The sequence below is a fragment of the Photinus pyralis genome, unplaced genomic scaffold (genome assembly GCF_008802855.1).
Source record: "Photinus pyralis isolate 1611_PpyrPB1 unplaced genomic scaffold, Ppyr1.3 Ppyr1.4_LG2, whole genome shotgun sequence".
In the NCBI taxonomy this organism is placed as follows: domain Eukaryota; kingdom Metazoa; phylum Arthropoda; class Insecta; order Coleoptera; family Lampyridae; genus Photinus; species Photinus pyralis.
This window is the reverse complement of record NW_022170403.1, coordinates 20,931,315-20,950,224: the sequence shown is the minus strand read 5'-3', so window position 1 is coordinate 20,950,224 and position 18,910 is coordinate 20,931,315. Positions and strand designations below refer to the sequence as shown.

At 34.4% G+C, this 18,910-nt stretch overlaps 2 protein-coding genes across 2 annotated transcripts in view; both read left to right on the top strand.

Moving 5' to 3' along the window:
- Positions 1-18,910, top strand: part of LOC116163355 (E3 ubiquitin-protein ligase RNF19A-like) — a gene marked incomplete at its 3' end in the record, with an annotated part of 50,833 nt that overhangs the window by 18,061 nt on the left and 13,862 nt on the right.
- Positions 8,371-11,956, top strand: LOC116163356. The gene is made up of 3 exons (XM_031477246.1): positions 8,371-8,835; positions 9,315-9,989; positions 10,039-11,956. Exons 1-3 carry the CDS (start codon positions 8,706-8,708, stop codon positions 10,695-10,697), a joined length of 1,464 nt encoding a protein of 487 aa, XP_031333106.1. The 5' UTR covers positions 8,371-8,705; the 3' UTR covers positions 10,698-11,956.

Below are 18,910 nucleotides of genomic sequence, written 5' to 3'. Positions count from 1 at the left end.
TTAAGGCTGGAATTGCCTGAAAAGAGAAGTACCCATAGTAAAGGACAAAGTTTTTTTCGTTAGAATGTGCTGGTACCTAATAATGAATAGCGTAACTACAGCAGTTTTCTATACAAATATTTAAATCATTACACTCTCTTTAAGTGGGCCCCAAACAACACAGAGGGTGCTTTAAAAAAATGCAATTTGATTTGCATAACCACACGACAGAAGATACAAAACACAAACGCAAGGTCGTTCACGGCTCCTTACAGACTGCTAGGTTAACAAAATTATAATTCGCTCTCTACCGCACATAACTTGAGGAGAATAATGAACCGCTTGTAACGTAACTTATGAAGTAAAAATCCCGTAATTATTGGCATGGGGGACTTTCAAAATTAAGGTCGTAAAATTGGTTCACAAGTGGCGACAGGGGCTTTTTGTTTGGGAGGACCCTCAGTAAAACTCTTGATTCCTTCACTTAATGAAATTCAATGTCATTACGAAGTGTGTTTGTTATAATAAGTTATAACGATCCTAGTGCCTATTCAAATAACAGGTAACGAAGACTTTGTAACTAACGAAATGTTATTACAGTAAAGACGCGTTTTGACTTTTAGGACTTGGAAAAGTTCAACCGCATATTTTCGTTTTTTTTATATTTTTCTCTGAAACGGTAGGGACATTTCGAATTAGAACAAGCAAAAGCTTTTATGAGAATGGATTTTTGTCAAAAAGTATAGTAAAAGTTTTTCTTCTCGTAAAGTCAATCCGGGGACATACGGTATACCGATTTTTTTTTAATTTTTTAGCCGTTTATACCTAAATATACATTTGTACCCAATGTCTTACATTCGAGGGATGGTCTTTTGTAAATTAGTAATTGACAGGCTGATTCGAATTCGAGGGCCACCATGGGAATCTCGGGAAATGTAAGAGATAGGTAGGTGGTAAATTTGGCAGAGTTGTGTATTTTGATGCTTAACAAAAACAGTTTTGAAACTGAAATTCTGACTACTTTCGGAGATATCCGGAAAAAACGAGATTTTGAAAATCGTTTTTGTTTTTTACTGAAGTTAATAGTTATTTACAAAGATATTTAATAATAAAACACACATTATTATGGCCACTTTTTTCCCTCTACAAGATGCTACTTTTAAATTTGAAGTTTGACGTTTCGTCTCCGGTTAACTATCATCAACTTTGTTTCTTATGGAAGTAATTTTTACTTTTTGTGTGATTTGATAGAGAATTTTTTTCTGATTTCAAAAATGTACACATGTTTTTAATGCTTGTAAAACATCTTTTTTGCCTTTGTCTTAAGTAACGTACGTAAGTAGTTTCTTGCGTTTTTACGAATTAACGTTATTTCTTATTAAAACTAGATGATGTTACCATCAAGGGTAACTTTGTCAAACTACCTATCTCTTACAGTTCCCGAGATCCCCATGGTGGCCTTTGAATTTGAATCACCCTGTATAGGTCAATTATTACACATTACACTAAACTGACTAAACTAATACTAATAATATGTAATAGGTACTATCATTGAATAAAGAGCTTTATTCAATGGTACTATTGAAGTTCAAAAAATTTAATTTGCAACGGGGTATGGATTATAAATTACGGTATTTTAATCTGCAAAGTGCAATAAGCAAAGATAAAGAATAAGGAAGACGGTCAAACAAATCGCATTACAAATAAACACCCACACAAGGTCGTAACTTGCCAGACATCAACAACAATATACAACAGCCCTTTGTTCTAAAAATAACGTAAAATTTTGATATTTGTTATAAAGGAATCTTACCTATCCCCATTTCTATTATTTATTTCATAAAACGATAGGTAGAGGAGGTTACCTTTTGCAATGAATAGGAAAGAGAAACCAAATAAATTTCGAAGCAAGTAGTTGACAAAATAAAAATATACCAGTGACGATCTTTTTCTTGCTGTCAGCAAATTCTTTTACAAGCAGGCTCTCTTTAACCTTGAAAGAGAATCGCTAAATGATTTAACATAGGCAACTTACATAGCCTGCTAGTTTTTTTTTGCTCGTAAATTTTTGTCTTTTGTTATCCCCATTACACAGTACTAGCTCAACGGTACTAGCCTAGTTAAAAAGTAAGAACAACTCAATCGCAAGATAAAAGCGCTTAGGTACCTATTTCATATCTTTATCGTATTTTTTACCGACTTCATGAAACTCTTGGTGGCACCCTCTGTGAGAAAGAAGCTACACTGTTGACCGCGATATTAGTCACAGCTGCGTAGTTTATTTCCATATCTCCAGTTTACATGCCCATTTTTCAGAACTTCATTCACCACTTTTTTTATGAAAACTTTTGAGCTTCACATGAATTGCCAAAATATAGATAAGTATTCACGCTACCGATCCCATACATCGTATTGCTTAAAATGCTCCCTAATTTTTGCAATTAATTCCTAAACTATGAACTCTTTTGACGCATGTTTTCTAGATTTTTTAAACATATATTAATGGACAAAATATCAGTTTATATTGTATGGAAACTATGCTCTGTACATCTATCTATCTAATGCATATTTTTCCGATCATATACACCCCTTGCTTATGGAATGGTGAATGAAGTTCTGAGGCAATGCACGCCCCATTGAATTACATGTGCATCACCAGTTGCCTATATTCTCTAAATCCAAACCTTAAAGGATTATTTATTGTGCTAATCACTTTCACTTTACGTCTTTTTGTCTGCACAACTTTCTAATTTTAGGCATTATTTGTACGGAGGGTGATGTCATTTGTTTAACCTAGTAACAAATTTGTGGTTTAACGATCGTGATTAATTTTGCCGGAATTCGTCCTGTACGGTGACGTTTGTAACGGCTGCAATTGTGATGCTATTTTTGTTTATCTACTCATTGTTTTCGTTTAAACAACCTCCTTGTATGGTGGGATTTCGAAGAAAAACGAAGAAAATAGGAGTCGGTATTAGGTATTGAATAATTTTCTATTGTTACGTTTGTATTCATAGGGCCCTCCACTTGTTTAAATTTAAGGGGCATTTCATTTAAATATTGTATGATATGCACACATTTTTTATAAACAAGATTAGCGTTTATGATCCTGCTAATCTTGTTTGTTATTCTTCATATTTTGGCGCCGCCGTAATTGATATCAACATACTTCTGGAAAAAGTTCAATATCCAATGTACTGCTTGCTATAAGTACATACAACACTGCATAGGGAAGTTATTAATTTATGCAATTGGATAAAGCACTTATTGAAGATTTGGAATTTTCTGATTGGTCTTTTAGCTCTCATTTATGGTAGGTACAAGGTAATACGGTATTAGTCTACGAGAGATGGTTCTTTTTTGATAAAGATGTAGGTATAACACCACATTTCAAGATTCCAAATGATGCCAGTGAGATTTCATGCAATTTCAAAGTGTTTTTAAGAAGTTTTAAGGTATTACAATTGATATATATTTTCTCGTAATTTTAGTGGGATTTCAGATTATGTACCTAAATATGATTTTAAGAGATTTCGGTAGGATCGCAAGTATTCAAGATGATTTCAACAATTTTTAAGTGATTTAAATATCTGAATAACTAAATTACAACATTCGACATTCAGTTTTTGTTCTATAAAATTTATTGTAAGAGTATGATGTGGAACCATTTATACATATATGTACTAAGGATCCAGCCAAGGATTTTGTATTTAATTTAAAAATCATGAAATTTTAATATACCTACAGCCTACAGGTACAGTAGTGTCTCTGATTTCTAAATCCGTATGAAGTTAGCAATAATATTTCAGCAATAGGCTTTGCATACTTCGTGTTAACTCAGTGACTCACTTGGTGATAATTAAATATGCATATATGAATATTAAATTTATACATATCTAATATATCAATCCTTAAATATCGACAATAAAGTTTTTCTATTTCGGTGTCACAATGATGATTTTGTACAACTGTTTTCGGCCAAAAACAGTTGTACAAAGACAGTGATTATAGTCGTTTTTTTTTTGGTAACTTATCTCTTAAGTTGGCAGTTACTAGTTAGTACAAGTAGGTACTTCGTTGGGTACTTCCATGTTTGAACTTCAAAATGTCACTCTTACTACGCTGCCAACCTAAAACTTAACGGCATAAAAAGTGTTCTCAACATAAAACATGTTAGTTCTAATGTTCCCTATAGTTTCTGATAATGATTTTTTTAATTAAATTAAAGCACCGAAATAGAAAAAAATAGTATGAAAAACGCGTGTTACAATGCTTTATTGTAATACTCCTATCTTGCGGACACTCGTGGCTACGCTTCGCGTTGCCACTCGTGCCACAAGATAGTCGTATTACAATAGGTCGCATTGTAACACTTGTCTTTCAATATACTATTATACACATATGCTTCCTTTTTGAGAAATAATTTTTGAACTTTGTATATTTATAATCTGGTTGTATCCATTCTACTCAATCAAGAATGATCAGCGATTGACTAAATGGTTACACGCAGTGAACACTGTTCAAAATGTTCCAGGTGCCTCAAGTGTTTCAGTCTCCGATAGTGTTTTTTTCAAGAATCTCAAGCGTTAAACTAAACGTAGGAATCGAACGATTTAATTTTTCTTTTGCCGATGCCGATATGGCGACTAATTATACATATTTCTTGAGTTGTGTGAAGTTAGCGGGGTAATTTTAGAAAATAAGCCAACTGCACTATACGGGCAAAATTGAAAAAACTCCTTATTTCAGTACAGTTTTGAATAGCGGTTGCGGGGTTTCCGGGTTTTAGAGTTACCACCCAATAATTCTGGCAAAATACGCGTTTTAATATTCGGAAAAATTTTTTTACTCAAGCTAAAACAGTTTTCTGAGTTTGAATATCAAAATTAATTTCGAGTGATGGTAACTTGAATTGCCAATCAAAGGTGTTATTCATTATACGAGACCTATGAATTTGTGTCGATTTTTCTTTTCTAGAGTTGAATCAATCAGTACTTCGAGATTGAACGAGCAAGGGACATGATTCAGGTAATGTAAAAAGGGAACCGTATATTTTAAGGGTGTTGCAAATTTAGATTTTTATCACTTACAGTAAGGTAGAACTTTTAAAAAGCCGGTCATTGGTTCTAACCGGTTTAAAAAGCCAAAAACAAAGTACTTACTTATTTTTTCTTATGTCGACCCATTTTCATTATATGTCAAAGAAACATTAAGTGTGTCTATGTTTGTTATAGCTAGGGAATTATACCATTTACTGATAATAATAATAATAATAATGTTTATTGTTGTTCAACAGACATCCATATATGAAAATCGCAAAAAAAGATAAATGAATTGTTAAGCGCATACTGCATTATTAAAACTATAGTAGGAACTAATATTTAAAATAGAAAACATAAAAATCAATATAAATATTGCAGTAAGTAATTGTAACTAGTGGAATAAATAAATACCTTTGACAATTAAGTTCTAAACTAAAAATAGAATATTGATAAACAGAGAATTAACAAAAAAAAATAAAGTAAAGAAAATGAAGCAAAAAAAAGGATGATGAACCAAAATTACAATTTTCAGTTAACCACAAACAAAGCTTAAAACATTGCATACCTAATGCGTTGTAATGAATGTCACAGTTCTGGCAAATCTTATAATAATTACTGGACATTATTAAGGAGGGAGTTCTGCGAAGGAGATTGGATTTGGGAGTAGGATATGTGAAGGTTTTTAAGTACCTAGTAGAATGCGTTGGAATGGTAAAGGATAGCTTGTGAAGTAAGTAGGGACAATCTAAATGACTGTTGGTTAGTTTGTAGAGGAACTTAATGCTATTCGCGACTCGTCTCTGTTCCATTGAATAACGTGCTAACATCGTGTCCTGAGGAACAGCACGTTGTGGATATTCTCCATCAATTTTGAAAATAATGAATTTTAAAAATCTTCGTTGGATACTCTCAATGTCGTTTTTAGATATTTTGTATAGTGGGTACCATACGAGGTCGCAGTACTCAAGCTTCGAGCGAACCAAGGAGTTATACAAACGAAATAATAAGTTGATGTTTTTAAACTGCTTAGTATTCCTTATGATGAAGCCCAGAGTTTTCATAGCTGAGGAGCAAATTAGATGTATGTGCTCCTTAAAGCTGAGACGGAAATCAAATGTGATGCCAAGATCTTTAATAGTATTAATGCGACTATGGCCAACTGTCTCTATATGAGAGACTAATATAGTATAGGTTTTCTCTTTCTTGTAAATGACAACACCTTACATTTATTTATACTCAGCTTGAGTTTATTTGATGAGCACCACGCAGTTAAGTTGTTGATATTCGTTTGTAAACGTAAACAATCATCGGTGGAAGCTATTTTTGCAAAGATTTTGAGATCATCAACATTAAACATTAAAAACATAAGTGGGCCCAGATTTGAACCTTGAGGCACACCTGAGGTTACTTCAAACATTTTTGAGCTGAAACCATTGTATGTAACAAACTGAAAACGATCATTAAGATAAGTACGAAAAAATGATATTAATTGACAACTAGAACCAAAGCATTTTAGTTTATGTAACACTATTGCATGGTCTATGGAGTCGAATGCCTTGGAAAAGTCGGCATACATAACGGCAACTTGGCCTGAGTTATCCAAGGTGTACGTGCAAAATTCAGTGAAAGATGTAGGTAAAATATCTTTCATACATAGCTGTGGAGTGAGAGAATAATGGCAACAAAATCTTACCAACCGTGAACAACTTTAAAATTCAAAAGTGATAGGTACTTATAGGTTATTCGCGATTTCGATTAACTGTAAATCACGTATTAATAAAGACCAATAAACGCTTGCCGCTTAAAAATACGCAATAGTGCACACATTGCAATTTTGCGTAAATCTTCATGTTCTGAAATTGCAGTCTTCAAAGGAATTAAAATGTGCACAGTGGGATTATGCAACGAACGAGAAATTAAATGTAAGTAGACATTCTTTAAAGTGTGCACATTGTAATTTTGCTACAAATCTTCTACATATTCTGAAACTTAAAATGTGCGCAGTGTGATTATACAACGAACTACTATACAAAGCAAAGTTAAGTAGGCATATGTTAATTTACTGCAATACTTTCAAATATTGAAAATGGGTACAGTGTGATTTTGCAACACATCACTACTACTTATCTCTTGAAACGGCATCCTTAACTCACAAAACCTCAAAGGATTTAAAATGTGCACACTGTAATGGCATTAAGTATATGCCAATGTTAGGTAATGTATCCCTATGTACGAGATTCGTCGGGATATGCGATACACCGTTCGTCGGTTCTGCTATTATCTATATAAATAAGAATGTTTGTCTGTCTGTCGGTCCCTTATTCCTGTCTAAACCGTTCATCAGATTGCCATGAAACTTTGGGTAATGGTTGGATCGAGTTGGATCTATGCCCGCGAAAGTAAAACACTTTCCGAAATTCCTACGGGAACGGGAACAGGATTTTATATTTTACAGTCGAAAAAGATACTTGACATTTAGAACGAAAGTTTCTTTGAACGCGTTAAGGTGCACTTCGATAGAGAACTTGGAAAAACGGAGAATCGCGTGTGCTATTATATTATAATTATACAGTGCGAGTAAATCAAAGAACGTTTTTTGTTGCTGAGCGTTTTAAATTGTGATTTTTTATGTAATAACATTTTATACAGCGTGTCCTGAAATTCACATATGATGTTATGGACTAAATGGCGACCCTAATTTTTATGACCATTCCTAAAGAGTATATCAAGTTACACATGTGTGTCAAGTTTCAAATTTTAGGAGAATTTTTCGAAAGATAAAAATTTTACTTATGCGATGGTTTTGTCGGCCTGTTCCTCGTCTAACTCGAGAACGACAAGAGGTAGCGATGTCAAATCTTCGCTAATCGATTTCTACGAGTTCAAGAATTAGTGCCATTGAATATGAGCCGGAATATAGTCTGGTTATCGAATCCGAGCCGAGTGCAAAAAATTCCTCTACTGAAAATGGTCTGGAATATCCATCAGTATCAAAAATTATACAACTTTGCGAATTTAATCCAATCTGTAAGTATAATATTAACAAAGATAGGTAGGTTATCCTACTCAATTCAAGGCACCCTGTATACCACCACAGACAAAATACTACAGACGGCTCATGAGATATACGAAATGCTTGCGCTGAACAGAAATCCGTCTGCTAGCGCTACTACCGTAAAATGTTCAAATGCTTAGCTCGTAAATGCACTTTTTTCATCGTAAACGAATGGTTGGAAACTGTACTGTAATACATTTGAGAAGGCATGTGTAATATAAAATGATTTAAAGAAAAGAATATCATATTTCCGTCAAAACACTTTATCTGTAGGTCAGGATATCCCATGTAAGGTGCATACCTATTATAATTACGAAAGTTAGGATATTCGCAAATAAATTTTCTCGTTATTTTTTTACGGATACGGATTACAACGGACTGTTTTGCATTGTGTAACCATTTATTGTGGGATGCCGAATATGAACTTTGAATTAAGGTTTAAAGGGAATCGCATTACTTAACCGTTAAGGAATATAAAAAAAGACACTTTAAGCTTAACACTTGAACAGTTCAGACACATTTTCTGTTTATAAAGACGTATTTTTGTGTTTTAATTTTTTTAAATAGTCTATCGTAATTACAATTATTATTGTTTTAAATACCTAGATACTTTTGTGTTAATTATAAAAATGGCCAAAGCAGGAAATGTTTGTCAGTACTTTCAATGTGGTGTTTCAAAACGAGTGGAACCCAATCTTAAAATGTATGGATTTCCTTTTAAGGATGAAAACCTGTGCCGCGTTTGGATTAATAATGCTGGTTAGTCATTCTTGTTTCATTGATAGTATTTGATCATTTATTGTAAATCATACATAATATGAACTATTACCAATTAATGCTGCCATGAAGTTGGCCGTTAAAAATTGAGCTTTGCTGGTTTGAGATACCTACATTAAATTTAGAAGAGGGTACTTATATTAATCGCCGGAGGTTTTCCGAAATCATTTCGGTACACTATGATGAAGTTGACCGGCTGTGATTTTCTGGAATCGGATTTTCCAGAAACGGGAGAGATACCATGAATCATCCAAACAAGTTTTGCTACACTGAATTCTGAAGAAGGTAATTCATTTATCTTTGGGGATTTATGCAGAATTTGTTTGGTGCTCTCAGCTCTCATCAAGTTGACATTATACATTTTCGAATCGCCAATTTTTGGCGACCAGCTTCACGGTGGCCCAGTTATATACAATCATCAAATAAATCTTCCCTATAGATAAAAAAGCACGTCTTTACAGGGGCTACACATCTGATTCCACTGTCACCGAATTCATTAAAAAATAAAAAAATCTGTGAAAAACATTTCCGATTGGAAGACTTCACAAAATCTTCCAATGAAAGGCTCATTAAAGGCACAGTGCCTATGAAATACGATTTTGACACCGAACATTTCGAGGAACATTTACATGTGAATAAACCATTGAAAGTTTACACCAGAAAGAAAGAATTTCCACACGAATTGCTAAGATCGCCCTCACCACAACCTAGTACATCCTTTGACACAATGGAAACGCTAAATATCAGCCCAGATACATCGGTGTGGTTAAACTCACTATCTTCCCTTCCCTCTCCACCGGAAAAAAACGCGAAAAGAAAGCTGCAGTTTAAAAATGATACTCCAAAAGAGAAGAAACTTCGACTTTGCCTGTCGAATCAACGAAAACTTCTCTCAAGAAAAAGAGCAGACATGTCTCGCCTAAAGAAATCTTTGAAAAAGAAGAATGCGACTTTAAGTGCCCTGTCTTCAAATTCAGCAGAATACAGCTATAGTCTATTAAAAAAAGATCCGAAAACCTTTGTCGACATGAATTTATTTCACAAAAATAATACTTCCTGGAATAAAAATGAAAAGGAATTTGCTATATGGTTGTACTACAGCTCACCATCAACTTATCGAGGATTTTTGCAAAAAGGTAAATTTATTCGAATGATGTCGACTATCTATGGAATTTTATTTTGCAGGTTTTAAATTACCTTCTCTAGCCACAATAAAGCGTTGGATAGGTGCTTCGGTATTTAAGCCGGGTTTTACAAAGCAGTTTTTTCATCAGCTGCAATTAAAGGCACAAACATTCGACAGTATTGAGAAAAAATGTGTTTTGTGTCTAGATGAAATGTCCATCATGAGTATCATTGAATATTCAAAATCATTAGACTGCATAGAAGGATATGAAGATCTTGGGTTACCATTCGGCAGGAGGAATAAAAGAGCAAAAAAAGCAATGGTATTTATGCTTAGAGGGCTACACTCGAAATGGAAGTTGCCAATTGCATATTTTTTGTCGCATACAGGTCCTAACTCCAAAGAATTGACAACACTAATTCAAGACGCCATCATAAAAATTAAGAGCTGCGGCTTGCAATTAAAGGCAATAATATGCGATCAGGCAACCACAAATGTGTCCACCTTTAAGCAACTTTTGGTATCAAAAGAGAAACCATACTTTTTTTTTGAAGGACAGCAAATCTATGTAGTGTATGACGTGCCTCATCTCATTAAAAGTCTTCGAAATAATTTATTAAATGGTGATTACATTATAAACGATAAACAGCCAAACAAGTCCTCTGTGCGTTACATAAAATTGATAGGAAGGGTAAGGTTTCGAAACCTCCCTCTATAGATGGTCTTATTTTGACAATAAATTCGATTATTAGTATCTTTAATGAAGAAGATACAACTTTTTTGCTCACGTCTCGATTAAATCAAGACGTATTGGAAAACCTTTTCTCCTGTATCAGACAAAGAGGTGGTTTTAACAGAAATCCCTCCAGTAGAGTCTTCAGAACCAGTTTACGAATAATTACGTTGACACGTCTTATGCAGCCTCCAGAAACGTCAAATTGTGAGCAGGACCAGGATGAGATGTTATTTCCGAAACTAGTTGAAAAAGGGGAAGTAGATGATTTAGGAAGTGCAAACTGTGCATCCGTAAAATATGAAAGGTCCTCTTCGTCATCTTCAATATCCTCCAGTTGCAGTACTTCTTCTACCCCAAAAGAAGTGACATTAGAGGACTGTGCAACAGTGTATTTTGCAGGTTACTTAGCAAAAAAATGTATTGATAAATACAAGTGTAATGGTTGTGGACAACTGTTGATATCACAAGATCAGTTAAATGAGAAGAACCAATTACTCATTGTGAAAAAAATGTATGATAACAAATTAGTGACATCAGTAGGTTTAAGATCACCAAGTGCGGTATTAGTAGACATAGTTGAACATAGCTTAAAAATAATTTCTAAGTGTTTAAGATTTAAACCGGAGCGAAGTGGATTAGGGTTGTATATATATTCACGTATTTCTAAGTTAATTAGTGTACAGTTCCCAGAGTTCAGTTTAGAAGTCGGCGAATGTAGTGCTCATAGGCAGTATCTGTTGCAATTATTGATTCGGACAAAAATTTTCAAATGGTGTAAATGGCAATCTACACAGCACGTCAAAGAAACAGCGCATGCTAAACTTCGCATTCTTAAAAATCAATAAGCTATAATTTCTTCTAATACTAAAAATTATCAAAAAGTTGACGTACATATGCCTTAAGCTACGTTCAGATAGGACGCTATTGCGCGATGAGGTACTTTTAGATGCGATGCGATTAATCTCAAGCAAATATCCTTGCATTTTCTAACAAGTTGCCATGCGATGCAATTAATCGCAAGAATTTCTTGTACCATATTCCATATTTACGAAAGTAGTCGCAGGTTAGTCTCCACTCTCCGTTCTATGTACATTACAATAACGAAACTTATATAATAGACGGCACATACTACCGGCGGAAAGTTCTCTATAAAATATATATAGAATCCAAATTAAGGTTGATTCTCACTATACATAACGTTTCCATACCATATCCTTTCCATAACCATTCCGTAAATTATTATACCTAGGAAATTGACCTTTAAGTGATATGTGCGTAAGACATTTAGCCGCGCGCTAATACACACTCTCCTTTCCGTTCACATATGGAAGGCGAATGTGTATTAGCGCGCGACTTAATGTCTTACGCACATATCACTTAAAGGTCAATTTCGTACCCTATAATAATTTACGGAATGGTTATGGAATGGATATGGTATGGAAACGTTATGTATAGTGAGAATCAACCTTTAACCGTATAAAAACGTAAATTGGTAAATACATCAATATGAAAGGAACGGTATTTTGTGAATTTTATCACCTTTTTGTGAAATTGATATCGGTTGTTGTAAAATAAGTCTATTTTCAAATGACTTTGGACCACATTTAATTACCTATATTGAGAATCAAATAAACAAATATAGAAAACGAGCTCCTGGGTATGGCTGTAGCATGTGCAAAACCAAATTTTAAAACTGGCGTTAAATTTGCTTTTATTCCAAGTGTCCCTGTATCAAATTTCATTAAAATACCTTCATAAATAAAAAAGTTTGCAATTCAGTTTATAAATGGTTGAGATGCGAAAAGGGCATTGTGAATGTTGATCGATTAGGCTCAATTTTTGGAATTGCGTTTTATATGGCTAAATCTATACGCATATTGAATTTCATACAATTCGGTTCATAACTCACGGAGATGTCAAATGGCCTCCCTTATTTTTTGGGCTACATTGCCAATTCACGAACTCCGATCCACAAACTTGATAAAGAATCCATCTACTAAATTTTATCGTAATCGGCCCATTCGTTACCGAAATATCGTGCTAACGGACGGACAGACACCGCAAAATTATAAACTCGCTAGGGCTCGTTAATAAAGCCACTGTCTACTTCGCTTGCAATGACTGGTGATCAATCAAACTTGCTTGAATTTCAGACCATCGCCCAAAGTAGCATCGCATCGCATAAAATAGTTGTCTTAATAAACGTTTGGAGGTTTGAATTCATCGCATCGCACAGCATTTCATCGCCCATCGCGCGATAGCCAGCTATCTGAACGTATATTAAAACGATCGTACGCCAGTATGGATTTTTTGAAATAACAAGCATTTACCGTACTTATTTTTCAAAACCTTAAATCCATATTAAATAACGATTAGGTAGGTACCTATAGTAAATAATATTATTTCATCCTATACAGATATCAGATATTAACTCATTAAGGACATTAGGAATAACCTACCTAGCTATGTTTAACATTTTTCAATTTTCTACTAGTTACAACCTTTGCAAATGAATAAACAAAGCTACAACTTGTTTGTGAGATTGTCGTACTATAAAGTGGAGTTCACTCACTACAAAGAATAAATGATAAACTTTTATCGCAGACTGTGTAACATTATACCTTTAGGTATTATGTTATATAAATAAAAGATTTTTTCTTCTCTCTTCTGCTTTGCCATTTCGTAGGAACGTTGCAGAAATCTTTCTAACAAAGAATGAACTTTAATTTTAATGTTTGGGTTTGAAACTGTACTAGAAAGTTAATTTGGATTTAACACACTTGGCGGTGAAATCCAAATTTCGCGCAGCATATTTTTACATGGCGTGATATATCTGGAGTATTTTAATCTGTGATACCACCGAACAAATTTTTGCTTAAAAATGTCAAAATTGATATTTGTGCACCGATTTTCTTGGGAAAAGACTAAACTCGATAGCTCGATGTCCACGAAGTGGGCCATATGCATTTTTAATTACCAAAGTATTATTAGCCAAAAGATCGATATTTATTCCCAATTTTGTTCGGAAACAGGCTAAACGTTATTATTACTTTGCGCAACCCATCATGGACAGCGGTGCTCGTGTCCTCACTATCCGTCCGTCTGCCAGTCCATCCACGTTCAAATTATAAACGTATCTTCTTCAAAAGTAGTTGTCCGTCCGCGTATGTGAGTGTGTTGCGGTGGCACTACCCACGTAGTCTTGGTTTTGGTTTACTTGTTTAACGAGTTTTTTGTCGGTATCTTCGATACTTCGTTGTATTGGTTTAAATTAATTGTTTTTGTCAGTATAAACGATTATATGAAAACCTCGATGAAAACGTATAGTTTTAAACAACGACGGACCTATGGGGGGACAAGGGGGGGGGGCAGACTTCCCCTCCAATACTTAACTAGTTGGCAATTTTGACAAGAGTTGGTAATTTTCATTACCAGTTGGCGAATGCCGCGAAAGTAAATCGTAAATGTAATAAATCGACCATTGAAGGAATGAGGAATTGCGGCAAAATCTATAAAAAAAAGACTCTTTAATAGAAAAATCACTTCCTTCTTCAACACAAGGTTGGTATTTTGGTAATGCTTTTAATTAGTATTAGAGACCGTATACTGATATCCTACATTTTCTACATGATTTATTAGACTTGGAAATACCACTTAATACTTAATACCTAGATACCTACTACCCGTTTGAGTTGGAAATTTTTACAGTTGAGTTGGCAAAATGTCATGTCTGCCCCCCCAATTTTCTTGTCTAGGTCCGTCCCTGGTTTTAAATTCTTATTCTTATTTCTTATTTTTAAATTCTTATTTTTATTTTTTGTGAGCATAAACTCGCCTTATTTGTTTACGGTTGGTTTGAGTTTTGCAACAATTTTCCTCCGTTTTCAAACTTTCAATGTGCAATTTGCCCCTATTATCACTGCGCGAATAACCACACCAAATAAACAAATTTGGAACAAATAATTTTCCCACAGAAGGCGTTCACCGTGTCACGCCCGTTAAAATATTTTAACTCGGCACCATTTCGTTGAAAATTTATTACCCGGTCGTAATGTTTCCTTTTATTGCTCTACACTGAACTTTTCTACGTCAGGTATTCACTTAATTCGCGAATCATTTTTATTACTTTCGGTAATCTCTTGACTATAAATTCGATTATTACATCGCCAAACTTTTACTTTTGTAAAAAGTTTGTTCATAAAAATTAGAAATTGAATTTAAGCGTGGCATAACAAGTACGTAATGAGTAATGAATGGACTAATTGGTTTTCTTTACACGCTTTGTAGTTCAGAGTGCAGAATTGAACCGGGCAAGTATCACGCTACGTTCACGTTGTTTCAGACAATCCTCAGATCCTTTATAGTTTTGTATTGTCGCCTGTCCGTCCGTCCGTGTGCGCTTTTTAAAAGTGTACGATTGGTGTACGGGTACTTTAGATATTAAGGACGGACGCTATTGATTTTCTGGAACAGGAACAAAAGTTATAGGACTCAGTGAATAGGGAACAGGAAAAACTGAGGGGGCAAATCGCAATATAATAGAAATCAACATATTTCATTCTCTAGGTCATGTATCGAGTTCGCTAGATTATCGCCTATGACTCTAAGTGGCCATAGACTTCGTTCTTTTTACACGGTTTTAACCGTACGGTTAAAACGGTACGGTTTAAACTGTCACAAAACCGAAGTGTAGGGGCAAAACACGTCCTTTTTGCAGGCGTTCAAATTAATCTGTCGAGTCTTGATTTTAAACCGTCCGTTTAGGAATGTACGGTTAAAACTGTGTAATGTATGGCTATCACGGATATACTGGTCGCCAGTTTCATTCATTGGCGTACCAACCATAGACGTATGAGGTACCAATGTGTGGTGTGACTTACCATTATTTAAAAATGAGCGGGTCCAAACAGTTTATCATAGACTTTATGTCTATAATAATTAATAAAATAATTAAACCAATCACCGCGTTCCACCCTTAATTCATTCAACAAATTAACATGCGAAAATCGGTTCCGTTTGAGCAGCCACTCTTTCGCCCATTTAGAACGTTTTCTTTTAACATTTTGGGATTTCACTTTTATAGCAATTGCTGACGCCACTGCTAATGTACAATTAATGTTCTCCATTACACGGTATGCGCAAAACTGGTGAATTTTGAACGAAGTGTATGTTCAATAACGTTGCTCGGTTATACCCGTACAGTTTTAACCGTACGGTTAAAACCGTGTAAAAAAAACGAAGTCTATGGCCACCTTTAGATGTGTAAAAATTCAATATAACTCTTCTCTGTGATATAGGTGAACAGTTTTAATCTATTTTTGGCGACTACTTAACGTGCTTTGATATTTCTGGTACATCACAGGGCTAATTGTATATTCAGAACTAAAGTATTCAAAATGCCTTCCATGCTTTGCCCGCCTGATTTTTAACGTCGGTGGTTCACAACGTTTTTGGGCGACGTGAGGATTCTTTAAAAATGTTATCTGCTTTACCTTAATATTTCATAAATTTATAGCAATAGTTGGGCAAAAACCGTTTTTTCCCGTTTTTTTTCTTGGAGGTAAGGAAATATTGTTTTTTTTTTTAAAAATTGAATGCGTATCCATAACAGTATTGTAGCAACAAACATTCCAGAGATTTTCATAGACATTGAGGCGCCATGAAAGATCGGCGATGAAGAGCGAAGGCGGCTGTGACGTAATTTTTCCCGGAAATATGACGTACATATTTTGTTTTGGACTGTTCGCGAACGTTCGAGAACACTCGACTTTACTATACCGGGTGAATATTCCCAAACCGAACATAGGAAATTAACATGGGAAAAAGTTTTTTTTTGTAGACAGTTGCTCCCCATGTTAAGGCTGGGATTGCCTGAAAAGAGAAGTACCCATAGTAAAGGACAACGTTTTTTTCGTTAGACTGTGCTGGTACCTAACAATGAGTAGCGTAACTACAGCAGTTTTCTATACAAATATTTAAATCATTATACTTTCTTTAAGTGGGTCCCAAACAACACAGAGGGAGCTTTAAAAAAAATGCAATTTGATTTGCATAACCACACGACAAGAAGATACAAAACACAAACGCAAGGTCATTCACGGCTTCTTAGAGACTGCTAGGTTAACAAAATTATAATTAGCTCTCTACCGCACATAACTTGAGGAGAATAATGAACCGCTTGTAACGTAACTATGAAGTAAAAATCGCGTAATTATTGGCATGGGGGACTTTCAAAATTAAGGCCGTAAAATTGGTTCACAAGTGGCGACAGGGGCTTCTTGTTTGGAAGGGCCCTCAGTAAAACTCTTGATTCCTTCACTTAACGGTAAAACGCCGACATTTCAAAGAAAACACCTTTGGAAATTCAATTCTTTTTCATTGTTACCATTGAATAAAGAGGTTTTTATTCAATGTCATTACGAAGTGTGTTTGTTATACTTATAACGATCCTAGTGCCTATTCATAACAGGTAACGAAGACTTTGTAACTAACGAAATGTTATTACAGTAGAGACGCATTTTGACTTTTAGGACTTGGAAAAAGTTCAACCATATTTTCGTTTTTGTTTGTATTTTCTCTGAAACGGTAGGGAAATTTCGAATTAGAACAAGCAAAAGCTTTTATGGAGAATGCATCTTTGTCAAAAAGTATAGTAAAAGTTTTTCTTCTTGTAACGTCAATCCGGGGACATACGGTATACCGATTTTTTTTTAATTTTTTAGCCGTTTATACCTAAATATACATTTGTTCCCCATGTCTTACATTCGAGGGATGGTCTTTTGTAAATTAGTAATATACAGGCTGATTCAAATTCGAGGGCCACCATGGGTATCTCGGGAACTGTAAGAGATAGGTAGGTAGTAAATTTGGCAAAGTTGTGTATTATGATGCTTAACAAAAACAGTTTTGAAACAGAGGAAACTGAAAATTCTGACAACTTTTTACTTTCGGAGATATCCGGAAAAAACGAAATTTTGAAAATCGTTTTTGTTTTTTACTGAAGTTATATACAAAGATATTTAATAATAAATGACACATTATTATGGCCACTTTTTCCCTCTACAAGATGCTACTTTTAAATTTGAAGTTTGACGTTTCGTCGCCGGTTAACTATCATCAACTTTGTTTCTTATGGAAGTAATTTTTATTTTTTGTGTCATTTGATAGAGAATTTTTTTCTGATTTTAAAAATGTACACATCAATTTTTTTAAAAAATAACTTTTTTTGCCTTTGTCTTAACTAACGTACGTAAGTAGTTTCTTGCGTTTTTACGAATTAACGTTATTTCTTATTAAAAATAGATGATGTTACCATCAAGGGTAACTTTGTCAAATGTAAACTACCTCTACCTATCTCTTACAGAGATCCCCAAGGTGGCCTTTGAATTTGAATCACCCTGTATAGGTCAATTATTACACATTACACTAAACTAATACTAATATGTAATAGGTACTATCATTGAATAAAGAGCTTTATTCAACTATTGAAGTTCAAAAAATTTAATTTGCAGCAAGGTATGGATTATAAATTACGGTATTTTAATCTGCAGTGAGCAAAGATAAAGAATAAGGAAGACGGTCAAACAAATCGCATTACAAATAAATCCCACACAAGGTCGCAGCTTGCCAGACATCAACAACCAATATACAGCCCTTTGTTCTAAAAATAACGTCAAATTTTGATATTTGTTGTAAAGAAAACCTATCCCCATTTCTATTATTTATTTCATAAAGCGATAGGTAGAGGAGGTACCTTTTGCAATGAATAGGAAAGAGAAACCAAATAAATTTCGGAGCAAGTAGTTGACAAAATAAAAATATACCAGTGAACGATCTTTTTCTTACTGTCAGCAAATTCTACTATCACACGCACGCTCTGTTCAACCTTGAAAGAGAATCGCTAAATGATTTAACATAGGCAACTTACATAGCCTGCTAGTTTTTTTTGCTCGTAAATGTTTGTCTTTTATTATCCCCATTACACAGTACTAGCCTAGTTAAAAAGTAAGAACAACTCCATCGCAAGATAAAAGCGCTTACCTATTTCATATCTTTATCGTATTATTTACTGACTTCATAAAACTCTTGGTGGCACCCTCTGTGAGAAAGAAGCTACACTGTTGACCGCAATATTAGTCACAGCTGCGTAGTTTATTTCAATTTCTCCAGTTTACATGCCCATTTTTCAGAACTTC